Below are 20000 nucleotides of genomic sequence, written 5' to 3'. Positions count from 1 at the left end.
CTAGGCGGGCCAAAATTTATGGTGAACCTAAATTGATATGCGGGCCAGATCAAAATCTGCGAGGGGTCGGATTTAGCCCGCGGGCCTTGAGTTTGACACGTGTGGTCTAGATGGTTGGGCTATTGAGAGTGTCATTTTTGCTGTTATCTCTAAAAAATGCAGCTCATGGGGAAAGAAAGAGGTTGATACAGAGTGCCAAGTTTTTAACCAAACATAGTCAAAGGTAAAGCCGTGTGCTTAGTTCCTGGAGAACAGATCGCTGCGTTGATGGATTATAATTTGAATCGCCACTACAATACTAAAGACGCAGAGAAATCCAACAGCTCGACTGACGCAGAGCGGCCACGGACAGCTAAAGTTTTGCTAGTTCATCCATCCATCCGTCTTCGTCCGCTTATCCGGGGTAGGGTCGCGGGGGCAGCAGCTCCAGCAGGGGACCCCAAACCTCCCTTTCCCAAGGCGTTCCCAGGCCAGGTTGGAGATATAATCCCTCCACCAAGTCCTGGGTCTTCCCCGAGGCCTCCTCCCAGCTGGACGTCCCCCCCACCTAGTCCTGGGTCTTCCCCGAGGCCTCCTCCCAGCTGGACGTCCCCCCCACCTAGTCCTGGGTCTTCCCCTGAGACCCCCTCCCACCTGGATGTCCCTCCACCTAGTCCTGGGTCTTCCCCGAGACCTCCTCCCACCTGGACGTCCCTCCACCTAGTCCTGGGTCTTCCCCGAGACCTCCTCCCAGCTGGACGTCCCACCCACCTAGTCCTGGGTCTTCCCCTGAGGCCTCCTCCCAACTGGACGTGCCTGGAACACCTCCCTAGGGAGGCGCCCAGGGGGCATCCTTACCAGATGCCCGAACCACCTCAACTGGCTCCTTTCGACGCAAAGGAGCAGCGGCTCTACTCCGAGCTCCTCACGGATAACTGAGCTTCTCACTCTATTTCTATCGCTAGTTAAGCTGCTAAAAAGCAACAAGGCATCCAGGGATGCAGCAGTCAAGACCAGCTTTGTGATATCCCACAAAATCGCCAAAAGCAGAAAGCCATTTTCTGAAGGGGAGTTTATTAAAGAGGGTTGGGTGGACTCAAGAGACGTTTGAGAAAAAAGTAAAAAACTTGTATGTGGCGCCTGACATCAAATTAACATTGAGCAGAATTGAGTTTAGCCTGTTGGTCCGGCCCGCCACAACAGTCTCTGTTTCACACGTGGCCCCTTGGGAAAATGAATTGCCCACCCCTGGACTAGAGTCTATCATAGGTCTAGATCAGAGGTGTCAGACTCAATTTCACTGAGGGCCACATTGGAAACTAAGAATCACATCAAGGGCCGGACATGTTTAGTTTGTTCATATGCTTTTATTTCATCGAAAAAGTCAAGGATCTTTTACTGGATTATTGCGTGTCTCATATAGCCTTCTCACTTACAGTTTGGTCGACATAAAGCCCCAAAAAAGTAACTTAGCCATCAAAGAAAAAAGCAACAAAAAATGTCAAAAAAAAGCAACAAAAACATTGGAAAAAAAACCGCCAGAGAAGGCCCCAAAAACGTCGGGAAAAGTGGCAAAAACATCGGAAAAAGGCGCCAAATGCGTCTGCAAAAGTGACAAAAACTTCAGAAAAAGCGACTAAAAAACTAGGCGGGCCAAAATTTATGGTGAACCTAAATTGATATGCGGGCCAGATCAAAATCTGCGAGGGGCCGGATTTAGCCCGCGGGCCTTGAGTTTGACACGTGTGGTCTAGATGGTTGGGCTATTGAGAGTGTCATTTTTTTGTATGTATATATTTGTTTTCCTGTATTTATTGTCTATTTCGTAGTCATGTTTATTTGTTTGTGTATGTATGCACCTTTCACTAAGGCGTATTCCACATACATAAGTGTACTTATTGTGGCATTAACCCCTTTTCTGATTCTGATTACTTAAACGTGTAAAAACTTCAAAAGGATTTCGACCGTTGCTTTAGTCGGACACATTTCTCTGTTTCCAGTCTTTGTGCTAAGCTAAGCCAACCAGTAAACTAGGAACTGTTTTCATTATTTATTTTTGCTGTAAACAAACTGTCTCAGGAGGACGGCCGAGAAACTGAACCTCTGTTACAGAAAGAGAGAGAGAGAACGTAGGAAACCTTGTCTGTGTTTTCCGTTACAGACGAGCTGATCGGAGTCCACTGCACCCACGGTCTGAACCGCACCGGCTACCTGATCTGCAGGTGTGTACAGTGTGAAGCATCCACACGCTCTGTGCTTAAAGCGTCAGGTATACTCAAGCGCGACACCGTGCACGGTCCTCCTTCGATGGAGCGCGTGCTACGAGCGTGCACGGAGACGTTTACGATTGGCGTGGGGTACTTTCCATAAGATCATCTCAGTGCAAAGCAAACCAGCTATTAGGCTAACTGAAATCAAACCATGCCAATCTCTAGGTATGGTGAATGGTATGTGATGATGTGGGGGGTATGGTAAATGGGTATGTGATGATGGGGGGGTATGGTGAAGGGTATGTGATGATGGGGGGGTATGGTGAAGGGTATGTGATGATGGGGGGGGTATGGTGAATGGGTATGTGATGATGTGGGGGGTATGGTGAATGGTATGTGATGATGGGGGGGTATGGTGAAGGGTATGTGATGATGGGGGGGTATGGTGAAGGGGATGTGATGATGGGGGACCAAGGGAACTTTATCAGGATCATAGTATCCTGGATCCATGAAATAACTGGCCTTTCAAAATAAAAGGTCTGCCTGCCTCTATGGGAATCTAACATAGGGGTGAACTGACTTATGCCCCCTGTATTTTAAGGAAGAACATTTATTTATTTACGATACATTATTCATTCACAAAGAAAATTGGTGTCCTTAAAGGTTGGATTTTCCCTCATTTTTTTAATTAAGTCATTAAGATCAATTTCCAAAATATGATTTTTTTTTTTTTTCAACTTTAGCATGGGTGTGTAAACTTATGCAAGCCACTGTATGCTCAACGCTTTGTCCGTTACAGTACTCTCTGAAACGCCAGAGGACGTACAGACCAAAAAATCTGAAGTAGTAGTAGAGAAGAAGAGACCTGAAGTTAAGGAATGCTGGCTGCCTGGCAACAGTAGTAAACACATCCATGTTGACCACAGACATGCATTTGTCTTCTCCAATCATTAAAGCAATACTATGTAACTTTTCCTGCTTTGGTCCCCCTGCAGGTTGTCTCATTGATACTACAGCTCGCGCCGGGTAGCGTGAATGTTGCTTTAAAGGAACACGCCGACTTATTGGGACTTTGTCTTATTCCCTGTATCCCCGTATTAGATAAGTCCAGACATACCCTTCTCATCTCCGTGCGTGTTGTAACTCTGTCTGATGCCCCCACCGCTAGCCTAGCTTAGCACAGATCCTGGAGGTAACCAGCTCCATCTAGCCTAGCTTAGCACAGATCCTGGAGGTAACCGGCTCCATCTAGCCTAGCTTAGCACAGATCCTGGAGGTAACCGGCTCCATCTAGCCTAGCTTAGCACAGATCCTGGAGGTAACCGGCTCCATCTAGCCTAGCTTAGCACAGATCCTGGAGGTAACCAGCTCCATCTAGCCTAGCTTAGCACAGATCCTGGAGGTAACCGGCTCCATCTAGCCTAGCTTAGCACAGATCCTGGAGGTAACCAGCTCCATCTAGCCTAGCTTAGCACAGATCCTGGAGGTAACCGGCTCCATCTAGCCTAGCATAGCACAGATCCTGGAGGTAACCAGCTCCATCTAGCCTAGCTTAGCTCAGATCCTGGAGGTAACCAGCTCCATCTAGCCTAGCTTAGCACAGATCCTGGAGGTAACCAGCTCCATCTAGCCTACTGCTCCCAATAAGTGACAAAATAACGCCAACATGTTCCTATTTACATGTTGTGATTTGTATAGTCACAGCGTGTACAAATAACAAGGTCACATGACACACAGCCATCTTCTAACCGTATATAAACTGGGAACTATATTCTCAGAAGGCGAAGCACTGCTACTTGGGCGGAGTGATAACACCTGAAAAGCACCGTTGTTACTCTCTGCTCCTCACCACGGGGCTTGTCAGGTGCTGCGAGCAAATCACTCCGCCCATCATACCGCCAGGATCTGTGCTAAGCTAGGCTAGATGGAGCCAGTTACCGCCAGGATCTGTGCTAAGCTAGGCTAGATGGAGCCAGTTACCGCCAGGATCTGTGCTAAGCTAGGCTAGATGGAGCCGGTTACCTCCAGGATCTGTGCTAAGCTAGGCTAACGGTGGGGGCATCAGACAGAGTTACAACACGCACGGAGATGAGAAGGGTATGTCTGGACTTATCTAACTCTGGGGGATACGGGGAATAAGACAAAGTCCCAATAAGTCGGCCTGTTCCTTTAACGTGAATGTTCATCTCCAAATGTAAACGATTGTCTGCCTCTGTCACTGTTAAGAACTCTTCCCATGAAGCCGTTTCTTTTTAGCTTTGACAAAACGATCTCTCATGTTTTTCCTCCAGCAAAATGTTTCTTCTTTTCCCAGCATGGTGTCTCTCTCTGACCACATATTTAAAGGTCGTGACACACCGACCAGACTGATCAGTCTCCCCGAGTTGATCTAAAAAGTTCCTCAGAACACCGAAGAGACGAGACGTAATACGTCTCCATAACAGCAGGCGGCGCTAATCTGGATTGTCGCCCAAAAAATGAAAACCGACAGCTGATTGGACGAACGTGTCACATGGGTCTGGTTTCTCCAGATTCAAAGCCAGACTGTCATGGCGTCTCGTTCAGAATACGATCTCATATTGGACTAAGATAGTTCACCGAAACGCGAGAAACAGGCCGTGCAGCTGCTGAATCTGTCTTCATTTCAGATCAACAAAGGTCAGTTTAAAAGGTCAGATTTTGAGAGACTCTAGTCACGCTCATCCCGCTCCCCGTTTCCTGGTTAGCTCTCCACCAATCAGATGGGTCATTTGAGTCCGACTGCCGGCAGTGCCCTCCTTCTGATTCAACAAGTCAAATCGGCCCAAATGAAGGCCGACAGCCCCTCGGACGGACGACGGCACGGAGCACACCGACCAGACTCGAGTCACCAACCTCGCCAGACTGTCAGACGGACGATTATCGGCTCGGTGTGTCTCGGGCTTAAGGCTGTTTGACTCCCTGTGGTCTGTACATGAAGAATCATACAGATGTTTGACTCTGTGGTCTGTACATGAAGAATCCTACAGATGTTTGACTCTGTGGTCTGTACATGAAGAATCATACAGATGTTTGACTCTGGTCTGTACATGAAGAATCCTACAGATGTTTGACTCTGGTCTGTACATGAAGAATCATACAGATGTTTGACTCTGTGGTCTGTACATAAAGAATTCTACAGATGTTTGACTCTGTGGTCTGTACATGAAGAATCCTACAGATGTTTGACTCTGGTCTGTACATGAAGAATCCTACAGATGTTTGACTCTGGTCTGTACATGAAGAATCATACAGATGTTTGACTCTGGTCTGTACATGAAGAATCATACAGATGTTTGACTCTGGTCTGTACATGAAGAATCCTACAGATGTTTGACTCTGTGGTCTGTACATGAAGAATCCTACAGATGTTTGTACAGACGAACCTGCTCTTCCCAGCTGACCGTGTTGAACTGAAAGTGCAGCGTGTGCAGTGGGCCCGTAGCCACAAAGATCCAGAGGTGCACGACCTCTCGCCGCGACAGCTTGCCCAGCTGGAAACGACAGCCGTAAACTAAGCTTTAACCGTGTTTGACCGCCGTGTCTGTGTCTGACCTGCAGGTACCTGATCGACGTGGATGGGATGGATCCCAAAGAGGCAGTCGAGTGTGAGTGCTGATGTTCTAGTTTCTTATTTTAATGTGTGTTTGGCTCATTTCAGAACCAACGTAGATCTTGTTTTGTTCTCAGTGTTCAACTCGTCGCGGGGCCACGCCGTGGAGAGACAGAACTATCTGGACGATCTGCAACGGGGGCCAAAGAGGAGGTGATTACATCTCAATCACTTCCAGAGTGCTGTCTTTTGTTTATGGTTATGTATGGTTTGCACTTTGCACAACAACATGTCCTATTCATAGGGTAACTTCTGTATTTTTTTCAACCTGGACCCTGTTTTCCCATGTTTTTGTGTCTACGTGACTGATAGAAACAACAAGCTTTTGAAATTCGTCCGGTATTAGGAAAAATAACACTGGGTCGTATTTTAACGATCTGAGGTCACGGCGTGAACACCTGGTGCAGGTGTGTTTAGGGCGTGTCCAAATCCACTTTTGCTAGTTTGACGGCGGTAAAAAGGGTCCGTGCGCCGGGCGCATGGTTCTAAAGGGTTGTACTTAGTCCTTAATCAGAGGTGTGTTTTGGGCGTAACATGCAATCAACCAATCAGAGATCATCTCCCATTCCCTTTAAAAGCCAGGCGCGTTTGGACCTTGGAGCATTGCTGTTATGATGGAGGATTTGCACCGTAATATTTGTATTTGTAATCTTCTGCATGTGTGTGTGCTGCTGTGCGTCCCTGTGTGTGTAACAAGCATAGTGTGCATGTGCTGTGCACGAGCCTAGGAGCATTTTACTAATGCTCTGTTAAAATAACAATGAAATGCTGATAGCAAGATAGCAATACTCCCAGAATGCACCTGAACACACCTCCCTGTAAGACCAGCACACCCATGGGCGCATAGGTGGGCGCAGGTGCATTGCTATTTAAACGATGCGGGCGCTGGACGGTCTTAAAATAGCAAAGACACCGGGTGCAAAGTAGGGCCCTAAAAGTTCTGTTGTTGCTGCTGACAGACTCAGATTATTATTCTGTCTGACAACATTATGAAAGGATCCCTACAGAGATAGACCTTTTAGTTAAAGAGGAAGATCCTTTTAGTTTAACATGAAAAAGCCCCGAAATCACCATTGCCAAACCCACCAGACTCCATGTAAATAATCAGGACTTTTAGCGTGTATAGAGCCAGCATATCTCCACCAGACTCCATGTAAATAATCAGGACTTTTAGCGTGTATAGAGCCAGCATATCTCCACATGTAAATGGGTGAATTAAGAGTTTATTTCAACCAAACCAGAGTGGTGATTGTTGGAACAGTGGAAAGATGAACCAAGACGGCTTTTAATAGTTTAACTTAGTTTCTGTCCACTTTGAATGAAGTGTGATTTACGATGATAAAAGTCCTGATTATTTACATGGAGTCTGGTGTAGTTTGGTGATGGTGATTTCGGGGCTGTTTCATGTTAAACTAAAAGGATCTTCCTCTTTAACTAAAAGGTCTATCTCTGTAGGGATCCTTTCATAATGTTGTCAGACACTTAGAATAATAATAATTTGGGCTCATTTGAATACAGTGTGCCAAAATGTAAATGTCACCAACACGTGTCGTGTGTCACTACATACTGTACATCATAACTGTCTGCTACGGGTGTAACAATACATCGATCTGGATCAGAGCATCCATTCACCCCCCACACACACACACACACACACACACACACACACACACACACACACACACACAGCCCTACTGTGTGCTGTAGTTTGATGTGATCGTCTGGTACGTTTATTGATCCGTCCCCGTGTGATCTGTCTTCAACAGTAACGTGGGGATGGAGGAGTCTGAGCAGGAGCCAATGAGAGGCCTCGCCGCCCATCGGCCAAGTTACGCCGCGTCGGACTCTGACAGCCGAGACGAGAGGCGGCCGCGCTTCAATGACTCCCGGCACCAAAGGTAAGGAGGAGAAACGCCACTTCAGAAGAGCGGCGAGACAAGAACGCTCCATCAGCGCCTGCAGTACGTTGGTATGTCTGCTTATTGTGATGTCATTTCCCGGAGTATCTTCAAATGCTTCATATCCATAAAATCAGTACAACCTGAGCTAAAATGTTACGTAAGTCAATACGCCAGAATAATTCATGAAAGTATCGAAATTGGGTCATAAATAAAAATAAAACAAAATGCAAAATTGGACATGTTCAATCAAATTTGACTAAATAATTACACAAAACTTATCGATCCGAAAGATTTTTAATTGTAGAAACACAGACAAAATATTTCTCAACCCTCCAGAAGTTATTTGAACTCTGAACATGTTTTGGTTTTTGAGAGATGCTCATTTTTATGAGCAGAGTGTGAAGGCATTTCAACACTTTCATCTGGTGTCACGCAGGTTTGCAGCGGACGGCACCAGTGGTGTAGTCTAATTTATTGTAGTAGGTATACTGTACCACATACATATACATACATATATATTTATGTTTACCGTCAGTCTATCTCGCTACGTACACACTGCGTGATATGGGGGTCCATAAAAGATGAGAAAAGTCTCTCTGCGCGTTCTGCAGCGTCTACAGCTGAAGTGAAAGTTCTGTCACAAAACTATGTTGTCGCATGTTTACATTTACATTTTTAAGTGGGTATACGGAAATCCTGGAGCTTTCCTAGTGGGTATACGCCGTATGCCTGCGTATCACGTAGACTACACCACTGGACGTAACGTGCTGACGTCATCACGAGCGTAAAAAACGCATGACGTGGAAGACGGAAGCCTCAGCTTTCTGCTGCAGGGAGAACAACCACTCGAGCTGTTACGGTTTTTATTTTAGACCGATTTCAACAGGATCATGGAGACAGATAGTTTAAAATCCTTTTCACTCTGTTCTAACAAAGGTTGTTAGTGAGTTTAATTTATTTCATCTTAGTTTCAGTTTTTCAGAAAGGTTTAGTTTTTATATATTTAGTTTGAGTTAGTGTTGGTCCGAGTCAGGTATCATGTAGCTACACATACAGACAGAATACATCTTGCAGAATAGCCAGAATGTTTCGGGCCCTATCTTGCACCCGGCGCAGTGCAACGCAAAGCCCGACCCAAGTGTCTCTGCTAGTTTAAGACCGACCCAGTTGTCAGTTTCCCGTCCAGCGCCTGCGTCGTTTAAATAACAAATGCGCCTGCACCCATCTTTGGGAGGTGTGTTCAGGTGCATTCTGGGCCTGCTGGTCTTACTGGGAAGTGTGTTCAGGTGCATTCTGGGCGTGCTGGTCTTACAGGGAGGTGTGTTCAGGTGCATTCTGGGCGTGCTGGTCTTACAGGGAGGTGTGTTCAGGTGCATTCTGGGCGTATTGCTATCTTGAGGCAGTGGGAAGTGATGGCACCATTGACCAACAAAAATCTAGTCTAAAGTCAATAACGCAGCATTTCATTGTTATTTTAACAGAGCATTAGTAAAATGCTCCTAGGCTCGTGCACAGCACGTGCACACTATGCTTGTTACACACACAGGGACGCACAGCAGCACACACACATGCAGAAGATTACAAATACAAATATTACGGTGCAAATCCTCCATCATAACAGCAATGCTCCAAGGTCCAAACGCGCCTGGCTTTTAAAGGGAATGGGAGATGGTCTCTGATTGGTTGATTGCATGTTACGCCCAAAACACACCTCTGATTAATGAAGACACTAAGTACAACCCTTTAGAACCATGCACCCGACGCACGGACCCTTTTTTTCCGCCGTCAAACTAGCAGAAGTGGATTTGGACACGCCCTAAACACACCTGCACCAGGCGCTTCACGCCGGCGCTTAGATCGTTAAAATAGGACCCAGAATCTTGTGAAGCAGTGACAGCACGCCGCCATCTCATGTCAGGCTCAGTGTCGTGGTTCAATATTGTTTCAGTTTAGTTTTTCTTGAAGGTTTTAGTTTTAATTTACAATTACAGTTTACTGAAAATAATTGTTTCCCTTATTGTAAGAGCCAGGTAAAGTTCTATTATTTTGAAAACATTTCTTTTGGCCATATACGGTAAATAGGGCGCATGTGCTTTTTAATAAGCAGACATTCCAATGGGGCCAAGTATAGCCAAGCATATTTGTACACTGCTGTCACCATTTGGGCACTCGCGACATGCTAAGAATGAATAAATGTTTGATTCTTACTCTTGTATGCATAAATGAAATGACTAACTCTGGTAAGAGTAGAGTTTGTGCCCATAATCGCATCACCAGATTGCATACAGTTTTGAGAAAGCTGTACATATAGTATACCACACAGTACATTAATCAATGTAGGACATACAATTCCTGTGTGTGGCTACTAGTTGGTGCACATCCCAATGCTAACATTAGCAGTACTAAGTAAGATGTATCATTGAAGGTCATAGGTCACACTCTGTATGCGGAGGAAGCAGTAGTAATATCTGTTCACCTGGTTGGGTTTGTGATTGAGAAACGGGGTGATGGGGGAAGTCTAATTTTTGCCTTTTGGACACCATTTCGTATGCCAGTAATACAATTATGGAATGGATAAGATAAGATAAGATACATTATAAGATATACTTTATTGTCCCCAAAGGGTAATTAGTTTTGGACTCTGTCTGTTCTGTAGCTTTACAAAGACAACACAAAAAACAGAAAATAAGCATCTCTCAACACTCATGCAACACAAAACATGCTCTCATATACGTAGACATGTACCTATATAGTAAGCACATGAACTACTCCTTTCAGTGGCAGTTTTTAATTGGTCTAAAAGGGCTGGAAAAATGGTGGGACAGTTAAATACAGTGGATCAAGTATATGACGACCTTTTGGCAAAAATGACACAGAAAATACTGAGGAAGCCGGGTCACCCTCTTCATGGTAATTTGACTGGCAGGGTTATGGAACGTAGTGGTAGGCTAAGGCCTCCTGTGACACAAACCAAACAGTATGCTCTCTCTTTTATACCTCAGACTATCAGACAGCACAGCACTTTAAACGTACATTTTTATAAATTCTGTACTATATTTATGTATTGTATATTGTATTGTATTTATGCTCTATTTTTTATGGGCATTAAGGCGGGTATGAGCACTGTAATTTCCATTTTTATGGGTGAAATAAACTTGACTTTGACTTTAATTGAACAACCCTGTCGGCTGCATTCTCCACAATAAGTGTAGCACTGCCCTTGCACAATGAGATATTGCACAACTAACATATTGCCCAACCTCAATAGCCTACGTATTGCTCAAATGACACAATGCTCTGACATAATGCACATCCCAAATAGCTTCGTATTGCACAACTAACATATTGCACAACCTTGTTTGTGTTAATGCAAATAAATCTACAAAACACAGTTGGATCCGTGATCATTATCAGCCAGCACATCTGGCAAGTTAGTTATTGCCCTACTCAGCCTCTCGGCAGCTAAAAGTCGAGTGTAAGATTGTCGCCTACACTTATCTTCATTTTAGTTGTCGTTTACTATAATAACCCCGGTTCTAACACTGTCCGTCTTTCTCTCTTTCAGCAGATCTTTCTCTCCGAGGGAAACAAACCAGCGCTCACACCACAACCCTCACCCGCACGGCGGCCACGGCCTTCTTCCCAGTCCGCCATTACTGCCTCCATGGGCGGCGCCTCCACGGGCAGCGCCTCCACGGGCAGCGCCTCTCAACCCGTACCGGTGGACGGCCCCTCACGTTGACAGCGCGTGGAGGAGACCGCCTCGCTCAGAGTCCAGAAATCTTCCACCGGAGGAGACGAGATCCAGATACGGTCCATCAGAAGAGAGCCGGTCCAGATATCTTCCACCGACCGAGGCAAGATCTAGATATCCTGTACCGAAAGAGACAGGATCCAGGTATCTTCCCCCGGCCCAGACAGGATCCAGATATCCCCCACCGACGAAGAGCCGCTCCAGATTTCCCCCACCGGAGCGGGAGAGGAGGCCGCCATCCCGCCTCCCGGAGGACAGAAGGAGAGATCCTGCTCCTCCTCCGTCCCTCCCTCATTACTCCGCACGCTGGGCCAACGAGTCCAACGGCAACAACAGACGAGAGGAGGAGTGGGCCGCTCCCAGAATGAGACACCCCTCCTCCACGCAAACACACAGACACAGAGCCAACGCATTCGACGACTACTAGAGTTTGGCGTTATTAACGCTGTGGTGTTTGGTTTACAGCTTCATCAGACTTCTTTATGGGTACATTAATGGGAAATTCTGAAATAAATTCTCCTGCTGTGGTTATTCCACATGCTTAGAGAGAGGCAAAGGGTTTCCAAATTCAAGCTTAAGTTCTAGGGGTGTCACGATTTAGATTTTAAACCGAAAAACGGGTCAAAATGAGCTGTCCAAAAGCAGAAATCAAAAGCAGGATCGGCGATTCCCCCGGTATATTTCTCTCTCTCTATTTTCACCTACTTCGCGCACGTTTGAAGAAAAAAAAAAAAAACTGCTACAACTTTTTGTAGCTTACCGGCTGGTAGCATAAGGCTAAAGACAGGGGAACTAACGCTTATGGGTAGACACAAGGAGCAACAATGGTAGTGAGTAGTATTACAGACAGATATCTTAAAAGCTGGGCTGGGAGTTTCACCGGAGGCTGAGATCCGGTACTAACGGTGTGATGTTTGGTTTACAGCTTCATCAGACCACTGAGAGCATCGCTGCACAGACTTCGTTCATCGATGGGAAATTCTGAATGAAATTCTCCTGCTGGGATTAGTCTACGTGTTTGAAGAAGCAAGCGTTTTTTGTTTTTTCCAGTTAAGGCTCAGGTTCTAAGGGTGTCCCGATTTGGATTCACATCGCAAATCGATTGAAATGAGCTTTCCATTTCGTCTATCGAAATGAGACGCAGGATCGGCGATTACACTAGTATTTTTTTTTCTCTCCACCCCCAACTACTTGCGCACGTTTGAAGAAAAACACAACAGACGCGGCGGTATTTAGCTGCTGGTAGCGTGCAGCTAAAGACACATGGTAACGTTAGCTTGGCGGTAGCCTGCAGCTGCTCTTTTTCAGACACTGCGGCGACTGGCGGAGTCTGAGATGACAGAGAAACAACAGAACTGCAAAAATCCTCCCCCGAAGTCACCGTGTGGCAACATTTAGCCTTCCCCCGTGAGTGAGTTTAGGAAACAAACAACATTGGTCAAGCCGGTGTGCTACCGATGGGACTCCATGGTGTATTCATGTGCACCTTGTTAAACTAATGGTGCAATCAATCGCAACTTATAAACGCTGAGAAACCCAAACTGTTGTAATGTACCCTTCTGCCTTCTAGTGTTTTTCTTGTGGCATTGCCCTCACTTTAGCCAAAATAAAAATGTTAAAAATGAATGGAATCGTGACACCCCTAATAGGTTTTCCTGTTTTTAAACTATATTGAAAGAGATTTTGGTTGTTGGCTTATATTAATGGATCGGTTTCAGCTCAAATGATCCTTTCTTTACTGAACTCTGCTGTTTATTTCTCCCCAGCGTGTGGGTGTTGCAGTTGTTTCGACGGCCGGCTCTACGGCGCAGCATTACTGCATACGAGAGTGAAAATTAGTGTGTGAATGTGAGAAATGAATTGGCTGAGATGCGAACTGGCAAAGATAAAAAGCTCCGATGGAAACAAATCTGTGGAGCAGCCAAAGTCGCTCGAATCCAGTGTGTATCTCCTAAAGGTCTCACCTTTGAATTCCCTCTCTGCGATGGAAACAAAAAGACACAAAGCTACAAGTCTGGTCTCGTCATTTAGTTGCGATCTCTACGTGCCTTGTTGTGTGATGAATGCTGATTCCACTCTGCAGAGAGAAGAACTGTTGACATGTACATGTCACGTTTTATTTAGTTTTTATTGACATTTTATGTATTTTATTTCCCCCACTAAAGCGGCTTCTTCTCTTCTCACTCTCTGTGTCAGATTTGATTCTCCTCCGTCTAATCAGAACTTCAACAAATGATTGTTTTCATTATTGATTCATCTGTTGATTACTTTCTCGATTAATGGATTAGTTGCTCTTACTATAAAATGGCAGAAAATGTCAAAAACATCACTTTCCCGGAGTTTTTAAATGTATCAATCAAAGATATTTACCCTCATAAAGACTCAAATATTAAGCAGATGTTTGAGTGTAATGTGAAACATTTTTGTTTAAAAATGTACTTTTCAATTAACCGTTTGTGACAATTATTGACTATTAATTAATGTCTCCCACTGGACTAGAGTGCGGATCGGGCCGCATTTTTCTGCCCGGCGTGCGTCCGACAGGCGTTAAGATATTTCTGTCCGAGCCCGACAGTTAAAATCTCATTTTTTTTCTCATATTAATGACACATGTTTGTGTGAAAGCTTTCATTAAGCAGCTGTAGGAAGGCATTCAGAAATGTCAACAGATGAGGTCATCAGCTCACACGGGGCTGCCACATGTAGCCTGATGTGCACGTGTTTCGTTGTCACAGATACATAAACAAATTTCCGCACACAGGAAGACAGATGTTAGGGTAATATTTTAAATTTATTTTAATTACAAAAACGAACCTTTGCATCAAGTGAAACAGGCCCATTGGCTACCTACGTAATAAGCTGTTTTACATTTAAAATGTTCAATGCCTTATCGCTAGCATTACCCGGCTGCTTATAGAGACAACGAATGGGAAGCGTGGCAGTGCCGCTGCCTGTGGACACACGTACCTGTACAGGTGAAGAGGAAACACTGCTAGAATTACGAGTAGATCTGACCCTAACAGTTATTTTTTTATTAATTAAACTCCAGATTATTTTATTGATGAATTGTATAGTCTATCAAATATTAAAAAAAAATACTTCCTATTCCTTCTTTTTGTCCAAAAACTACAATATATTCATCATATAGGACCGTGAGAAGCAGCAAAACAGTTTTTTTCCTCGTGTGTGTGTGTGTGTGTGTGTGTGTGTGTGTGTGAGAGACACAGGATGACACATGGGCAGTTTCATTGCCCCAGTGCACCTTGGGCGATGAAGTTTCTCTCAAACTTGGTGAGGAACTCCAGATAGAGCAGGTCGTCAGCTGTTGCAGCCTCCTCCCCCACCACCGCCTTCATGGCCTGGATGTCCTTCACCATGGCGTAGCACGCAGACCACACACACACACACACAGGTGACAAAAACGTTTAAAAAAGCGACAATGTGTTAAAGTGTCAAAAACATCAAAACAACCTAGCAAAAATGCAGGAAAAGCAGCCAAAATCTTGCGTAGTGTGTGTGTGTTAGAGTGAGAGAGTGATGGTGATTAGCTTCAGAGTGAGAGTGACTCTAGAGTCATAGTGAGAGAAACTAAGTGCCTAAGTGCCTCTGTTCTTTCTGACCACGGTGGGAAATCTGGAGCAGGAGGAGTTAACCCTCTCCTTGATTTCATGTTGTGTGTGTGTGAGACAGAAAGCTCAGATTGGACAGATAGTCTAGCTAGCTGTCTGGATTTACCCTGCAGAGATCTGAGGAGCAGTTAACCATAGTCCTCACAAATCCACCAGAGGTTAGAACGCCAACACAGAGACGGAGGAAGGGGACGGACATCCAGCCGAAAATACATGCATCCGGCACAATTTCCTGCGGCACCGGAGCAATCCCGGAAGTGGAACGTGGTGGATATAGTCTAGTGTGTGAGAGACGAACATGTTGTGTTTGAGTGTGCTGCAGAGAGGAGGTTACATTAACCCTACGTTGTCTTCCCGTAGACCGTGAACTTGTTGTCCTTCCGGGTCAAAATTGCAAATCAACTTTTTTTTTGGCTCCTTTTCCAATGTTTTTTCGACGCTTTTAAAAAAAATAAATGGTCAATAAACATAATTTAAATGACATAATACCTATTTTTCTGTTTAAAAAAAAATCAGTTTATTTATCTGATATAGAAATGGGTCAGATTTGACCCGAGGACAACACAAGGGTTAAATGGAAATCTACTCGGCTGGTTTTATTAAATAAATGTTTAAAGGTTCACAGATTGCCACGTCTTAACTAGTCTGGATCAAGGGAAGTACATGGTCCAGGAGAAACCTCCCTCTCTGTCTGCGTTTCCGTTCTTAAACTCCGTTGTCTTCGGGAAACAACTACCTTCGAGCTAGACGCTACACGCTGAAAATATCAAGTTGTGAAGAACATTTGGACGGTGCAACAAGTCAGACCTGCTCGGTTCTTTCAGGGAATGATTGTAAAGATTGACAAAGACTATGTTGAGGTCATTTCCTCTCTAACTGGGAGGTTTTGGGACTGATTGGTGGGATTGCTGTGGATGAAGTACACACGGAGATACACTGGTAAGAGCCAATGAGGTTTAACCATGTATCAGCTCATTTAAATATCTCACGTTACTGTATTGTGTCAACAGTTAACTTCATTTAATATTGGATGTGGAGTTTTCTTTAGCGGGGTGCAAACGTTCCACCAGAACCAGTTCCTTCCTGAGACTATTTAGCAGAGCCACCGTCGCTGCGTCTGAGCTTAGCGCCACCCAAGATCGTTGTGATTGGTTTACAGAAACGCAAAAAACCCAGAGCGTTTCCCAGAATGCATCTGTGGTGTAGCCAGACCTTCCTCCACAGCTGTGGAGATGGAGCGTCTTAATAAACTGTCAGGTTTTCACCCTTTTGTGTCTTTCAATAAATCTTTATTTACTTTTTTGATATTTTTTCATTGAATGATGAATAAATCTCCTTTCGTGTTTTTCTTTTTTTTCATCAATAATGTACAACTTTATAGTTTCAGCATCCCTCGCGATCATGATGCAGCTGGTGATTCTGCACCCATTCAGCCTCATTTCTCTCATGTTAAACAGCTATTTTCTATATATGTGTTTCTGTATTTATTTATTTTTTCATATTAATGTTCAATAATGTTTGTTTATGTATACACCAAGCACCAAGGCAAATTCTTTGCTAAGTACATACTTGACAAACCATTTTTCTGATTCTGTTAACCGACTGCGCATGCGCCGCGGCTGTCACGACTCTGCTGCTGCTGCTGCTGCAGGTGGAAACATGGCGATGAAGGCGCTCCGAGGGATGGTGAGTGAGCTGTCGTCGGCCGTCAGCGGGAGCAGACCGACCGCCGCCGCGGCCTCCGCCGCCGCCTCCCGGGAGCATGTGATGTCCGTGAGCCGGGATTACCTCTCCCAGCCCCGCCTCAGTGAGTCTCTCTGGGTCTGATACATCCACACTGCTCCAGGCTCCAGGCTGGCATACCGCGACACTGTTTGTTTAGGAAAGACTTTCACGCAGTGGTGTAGTCTAATGTATTGCAGTGGGTGGGTATACTGTACTGTATATCTATGGGCCAGGCTCTGGGTGTCCTCCCCCAGGAAAAATGTTGAGCGTCAACGACTTCATTTCCTTCTGACACACTTTTACGCACCAATTTTACGGTGGAAATACCTTTTGATTAATCAACGTGTAGTTTTTTTCAATGTATTTTTTTTGTGATGATGTGGGGGTATTTTAATTCCAAAGGCCAAGGGAACTTTATCAGGATCATAGTATCCTGGATCCATGAAATAACTGGCCTTTCAAAATAAAAGTCTGCCTGCCTCTATGGGAATCTAACATAGGGGTGTACTGACTTATGCCCCCTGTATTTTAAGGAAGAACATTTATTTATTTACGATACATTATTCATTCACAAAGAAACTTGGTGTCCTTAAAGGTTGGATTTTTCCTCATTTTTGGATGCTGAGGAGGTGAAACGGAGGCTGGCCCCCTGGCGATTACGTTTTGGTTGCACCTGCAAAGAAAGCAAAGTCTGAGGTGTGGAAAACTTTTGAGCATAATATGTGTTCCACTTCTGGGATTGCTCCGGTACCGCAGGAAATTATGCCGGATGCATGTCTTTTTTTCTGCATAATGAGAATAATGAGCCAGTGGGCCTATTTATAGGCTAAGTGAGTAAGTGTATGTCTAGGCCTATTTAGAGTGCTGAGATGTTACAGAGGAGTTATTTTATTTCTTTGTTCCAACTTCCAAGTGGCCTATAGCCTCCATTAGTCATGAATAAATGTTGTTAAAAAAAATGTAGAAATGACTCATTCTTGACAAAAGGCAAAAGAGCTGTGTTTGCGTGCGCACATTTGAATAATGTCGGGCTGTAAACAGGTTCGTGCTTTTGAAAAGCTGTCAATCAAAATGTACTTGTCGGGCTCGGGCCTTGTCGGGCTGAACTTTTAACGCCCGATTACAGCTCTAGTCAGAGACGGTTTAGAACCGAGACGCCCCAACTCGGAGTAGTTTCCTGTCTCTGTGTCCCGTGGTTCTCCGCCACGGCCACGCCTCTTCAGGAGACTAGCGGGACGTCCTGAGTGTGTTGATTTCAACGGGAGAAGTGAACGTGAACACAGATTATGAGCGATTCCTTTGCCCCATAGTCACCAAAGTCTCTTTCAATCTTTCAAATGGACACATTGTTTGAGACCTGTTTCTGTCTCAGGACCAAACTCTTGCAAGATCTGGCAACACAGAGAAGCTAACGTCAGCTAACGTTGGTGAACGCCCTAACAAAACTATAATCTCCGTGATGCTAAATATGTCTTTTATCTGTGTAAATATCTAACGTTAGCAAAAGAACATATTAATAAATTATTCAAATATAACTTTTCATCCATCCACACGACGTTCACTACACGTTCAAACAAGGCCACGCCCCTTTAGGAGACAGGAAGTGAGGACCGTTGCATAACCTTGGCGCTGCTTGAAATGTGCTCTCTTTAGTATAGAAGATCTTTGTACATATGTACGGTCAAATTAGCAGTGCATTGTGGGTATTTTACAGTGGACTATTGTAATGGGAATTCGTCCAAATGAGGCCCTAAGGCCTGTCAGATCTGACTCCAATTTATTAATTCCCACGCCTTCTTTTATTGGACTTAAGTTTACCAGAACATAAGGACCAATCTGAGACAAAGAGTTTACTGAGTTCAGCATAAAAGTGGAACACAATTGTGGGTTCACAAACTGAGTCTAAGTTTCCCTGGCAACAGACATGAAGTCGAAGCTCGGTCCACCAAAGTCTCTGTCCGAATGAGCTTCGATCTGAGCTTTCCCTGTGTTCTTATTCTCTCCTCACAGGGCGGTGTCTTCCTGCCTCTCGGCAGAGACGCTATCTTCGCCCAACACGTGCTCGGGTTGAGGCCTCTGTCTGGTGCAACTTCCTAACTGTCTTTCCTGTTTGTCTGCTTATCTGTCTGGTACACAATGCACCTTCTGTTCATCAGAGCACTTCCTTAATGACTGCACACAGCCCTTTTTGCAACACAATGCGATTTTAACTGTCAGCAACTTTTTATTCCACACTATGTAGTCAATGAAATTTACGGCGGAGAATTTGAACACCACTACAAAATGGCGAACACACTATATAGGGATTAGGGAAGTATTTCCGTGATAGGGAAGGGTTTCCAACACAGCTACTGTGTTTGCCCCCTCTATAACCCAAACTGTTTCCTGTCTCCTCAGCCTATAAGACGGTGTCTGGAGTCAATGGGCCGCTGGTGATTCTGGATCAGGTGAAGGTAAGGACATAACTCATCTATTCAATTCAGTTTTATTTCTAGTGTCAAATCATAGAGTTATCTCAGGACACTTTACAGATAGAGTGTGGTCTAGACCACACTCTATCATTTACAAAGACCCAACAATTCCCCCCCAAGAGCAAACATTTGGTGCAACAGCGGTGAGGAAAAACTTCCTTTAAACAGACAGAAACCTGGGAGAGAACCTGACTCCACAGTCACGTTTATTTCTTTATACTGAGCCTCTCTGACGCCAGACTGGCTCTTATCAGGCATGAATATTTAAAGAGAAAAGGCAGAATAATCTGAGAAAAAAGTCTGGTTATTTTTGGGGGGAGAAGTTGGAATGTTTTGAGAAAAAAAGTCAGAATATTTTGAGAGAGAAAAATAAGAATGTTTGTCATGAAGCGCTGCTTTAAAATGAGAACGTAGCAGTGTAGCCGTAGCCTGAAACAGGATGTAGAATATAAAGTGTTTCCTGTCTCTAACACTAAACTTCCCTCGGATAGTTTCCGAAGTACGCCGAGATCGTCCATCTCACGCTGCCAGACGGGACCCGGAGGAGCGGCCAGGTGCTGGAGGTCAGCGGCTCCAAAGCCGTGGTGCAGGTACTCCCACAGAAACACCCATTGGCTCAAACCACAGAGGGGGGGATGCAGGGGATATCTCCCCCCCCCCCCCCCACCCAATATTTAAAACGCCACTTTGGTCAAGTTAA

At 44.9% G+C, this 20000-nt stretch overlaps 2 protein-coding genes across 4 annotated transcripts in view; both read left to right on the top strand.

Annotated features, from left to right (window-relative positions):
• Positions 1–13658, top strand: part of dusp11 (dual specificity phosphatase 11 (RNA/RNP complex 1-interacting)) — a 19641-nt gene extending 5983 nt beyond the window's left edge. Inside the window, exons 5-9 of one of the 2 annotated variants that reach the window (XM_078271039.1) lie at positions 2141–2201; positions 5769–5815; positions 5898–5973; positions 7587–7718; positions 11290–13658. In XM_078271039.1, the coding sequence (XP_078127165.1) occupies positions 2141–2201; positions 5769–5815; positions 5898–5973; positions 7587–7718; positions 11290–11902 (929 nt within the window). In that variant the 3' untranslated portion in view covers positions 11903–13658. Of the gene's footprint in view, positions 1–2140; positions 2202–5768; positions 5816–5897; positions 5974–7586; positions 7719–11286 lie in introns of both variants that reach the window. The other variant, XM_078271038.1, reaches the window with a different exon arrangement.
• Positions 13659–13752: 94 nt separating this feature from the next.
• atp6v1b2 (ATPase H+ transporting V1 subunit B2) overlaps positions 13753–20000 on the top strand; it is a 16585-nt gene continuing 10337 nt past the window's right edge. Inside the window, exons 1-4 of one of the 2 annotated variants that reach the window (XM_078271036.1) lie at positions 13753–16043; positions 16756–16911; positions 19227–19282; positions 19792–19890. In XM_078271036.1, coding sequence (XP_078127162.1) covers positions 16019–16043; positions 16756–16911; positions 19227–19282; positions 19792–19890 — 336 coding nt within the window. In that variant the 5' untranslated portion in view covers positions 13753–16018. Of the gene's footprint in view, positions 16912–19226; positions 19283–19791; positions 19891–20000 lie in introns of both variants that reach the window. The other variant, XM_078271035.1, reaches the window with a different exon arrangement.

This window comes from Sander vitreus, chromosome 16, assembly GCF_031162955.1.
Source record: "Sander vitreus isolate 19-12246 chromosome 16, sanVit1, whole genome shotgun sequence".
NCBI lineage: Eukaryota > Metazoa > Chordata > Actinopteri > Perciformes > Percidae > Sander > Sander vitreus.
The sequence above is the reverse complement of the archived record's forward strand: the minus strand, read 5'-3'. Positions and strand labels throughout refer to the sequence as shown.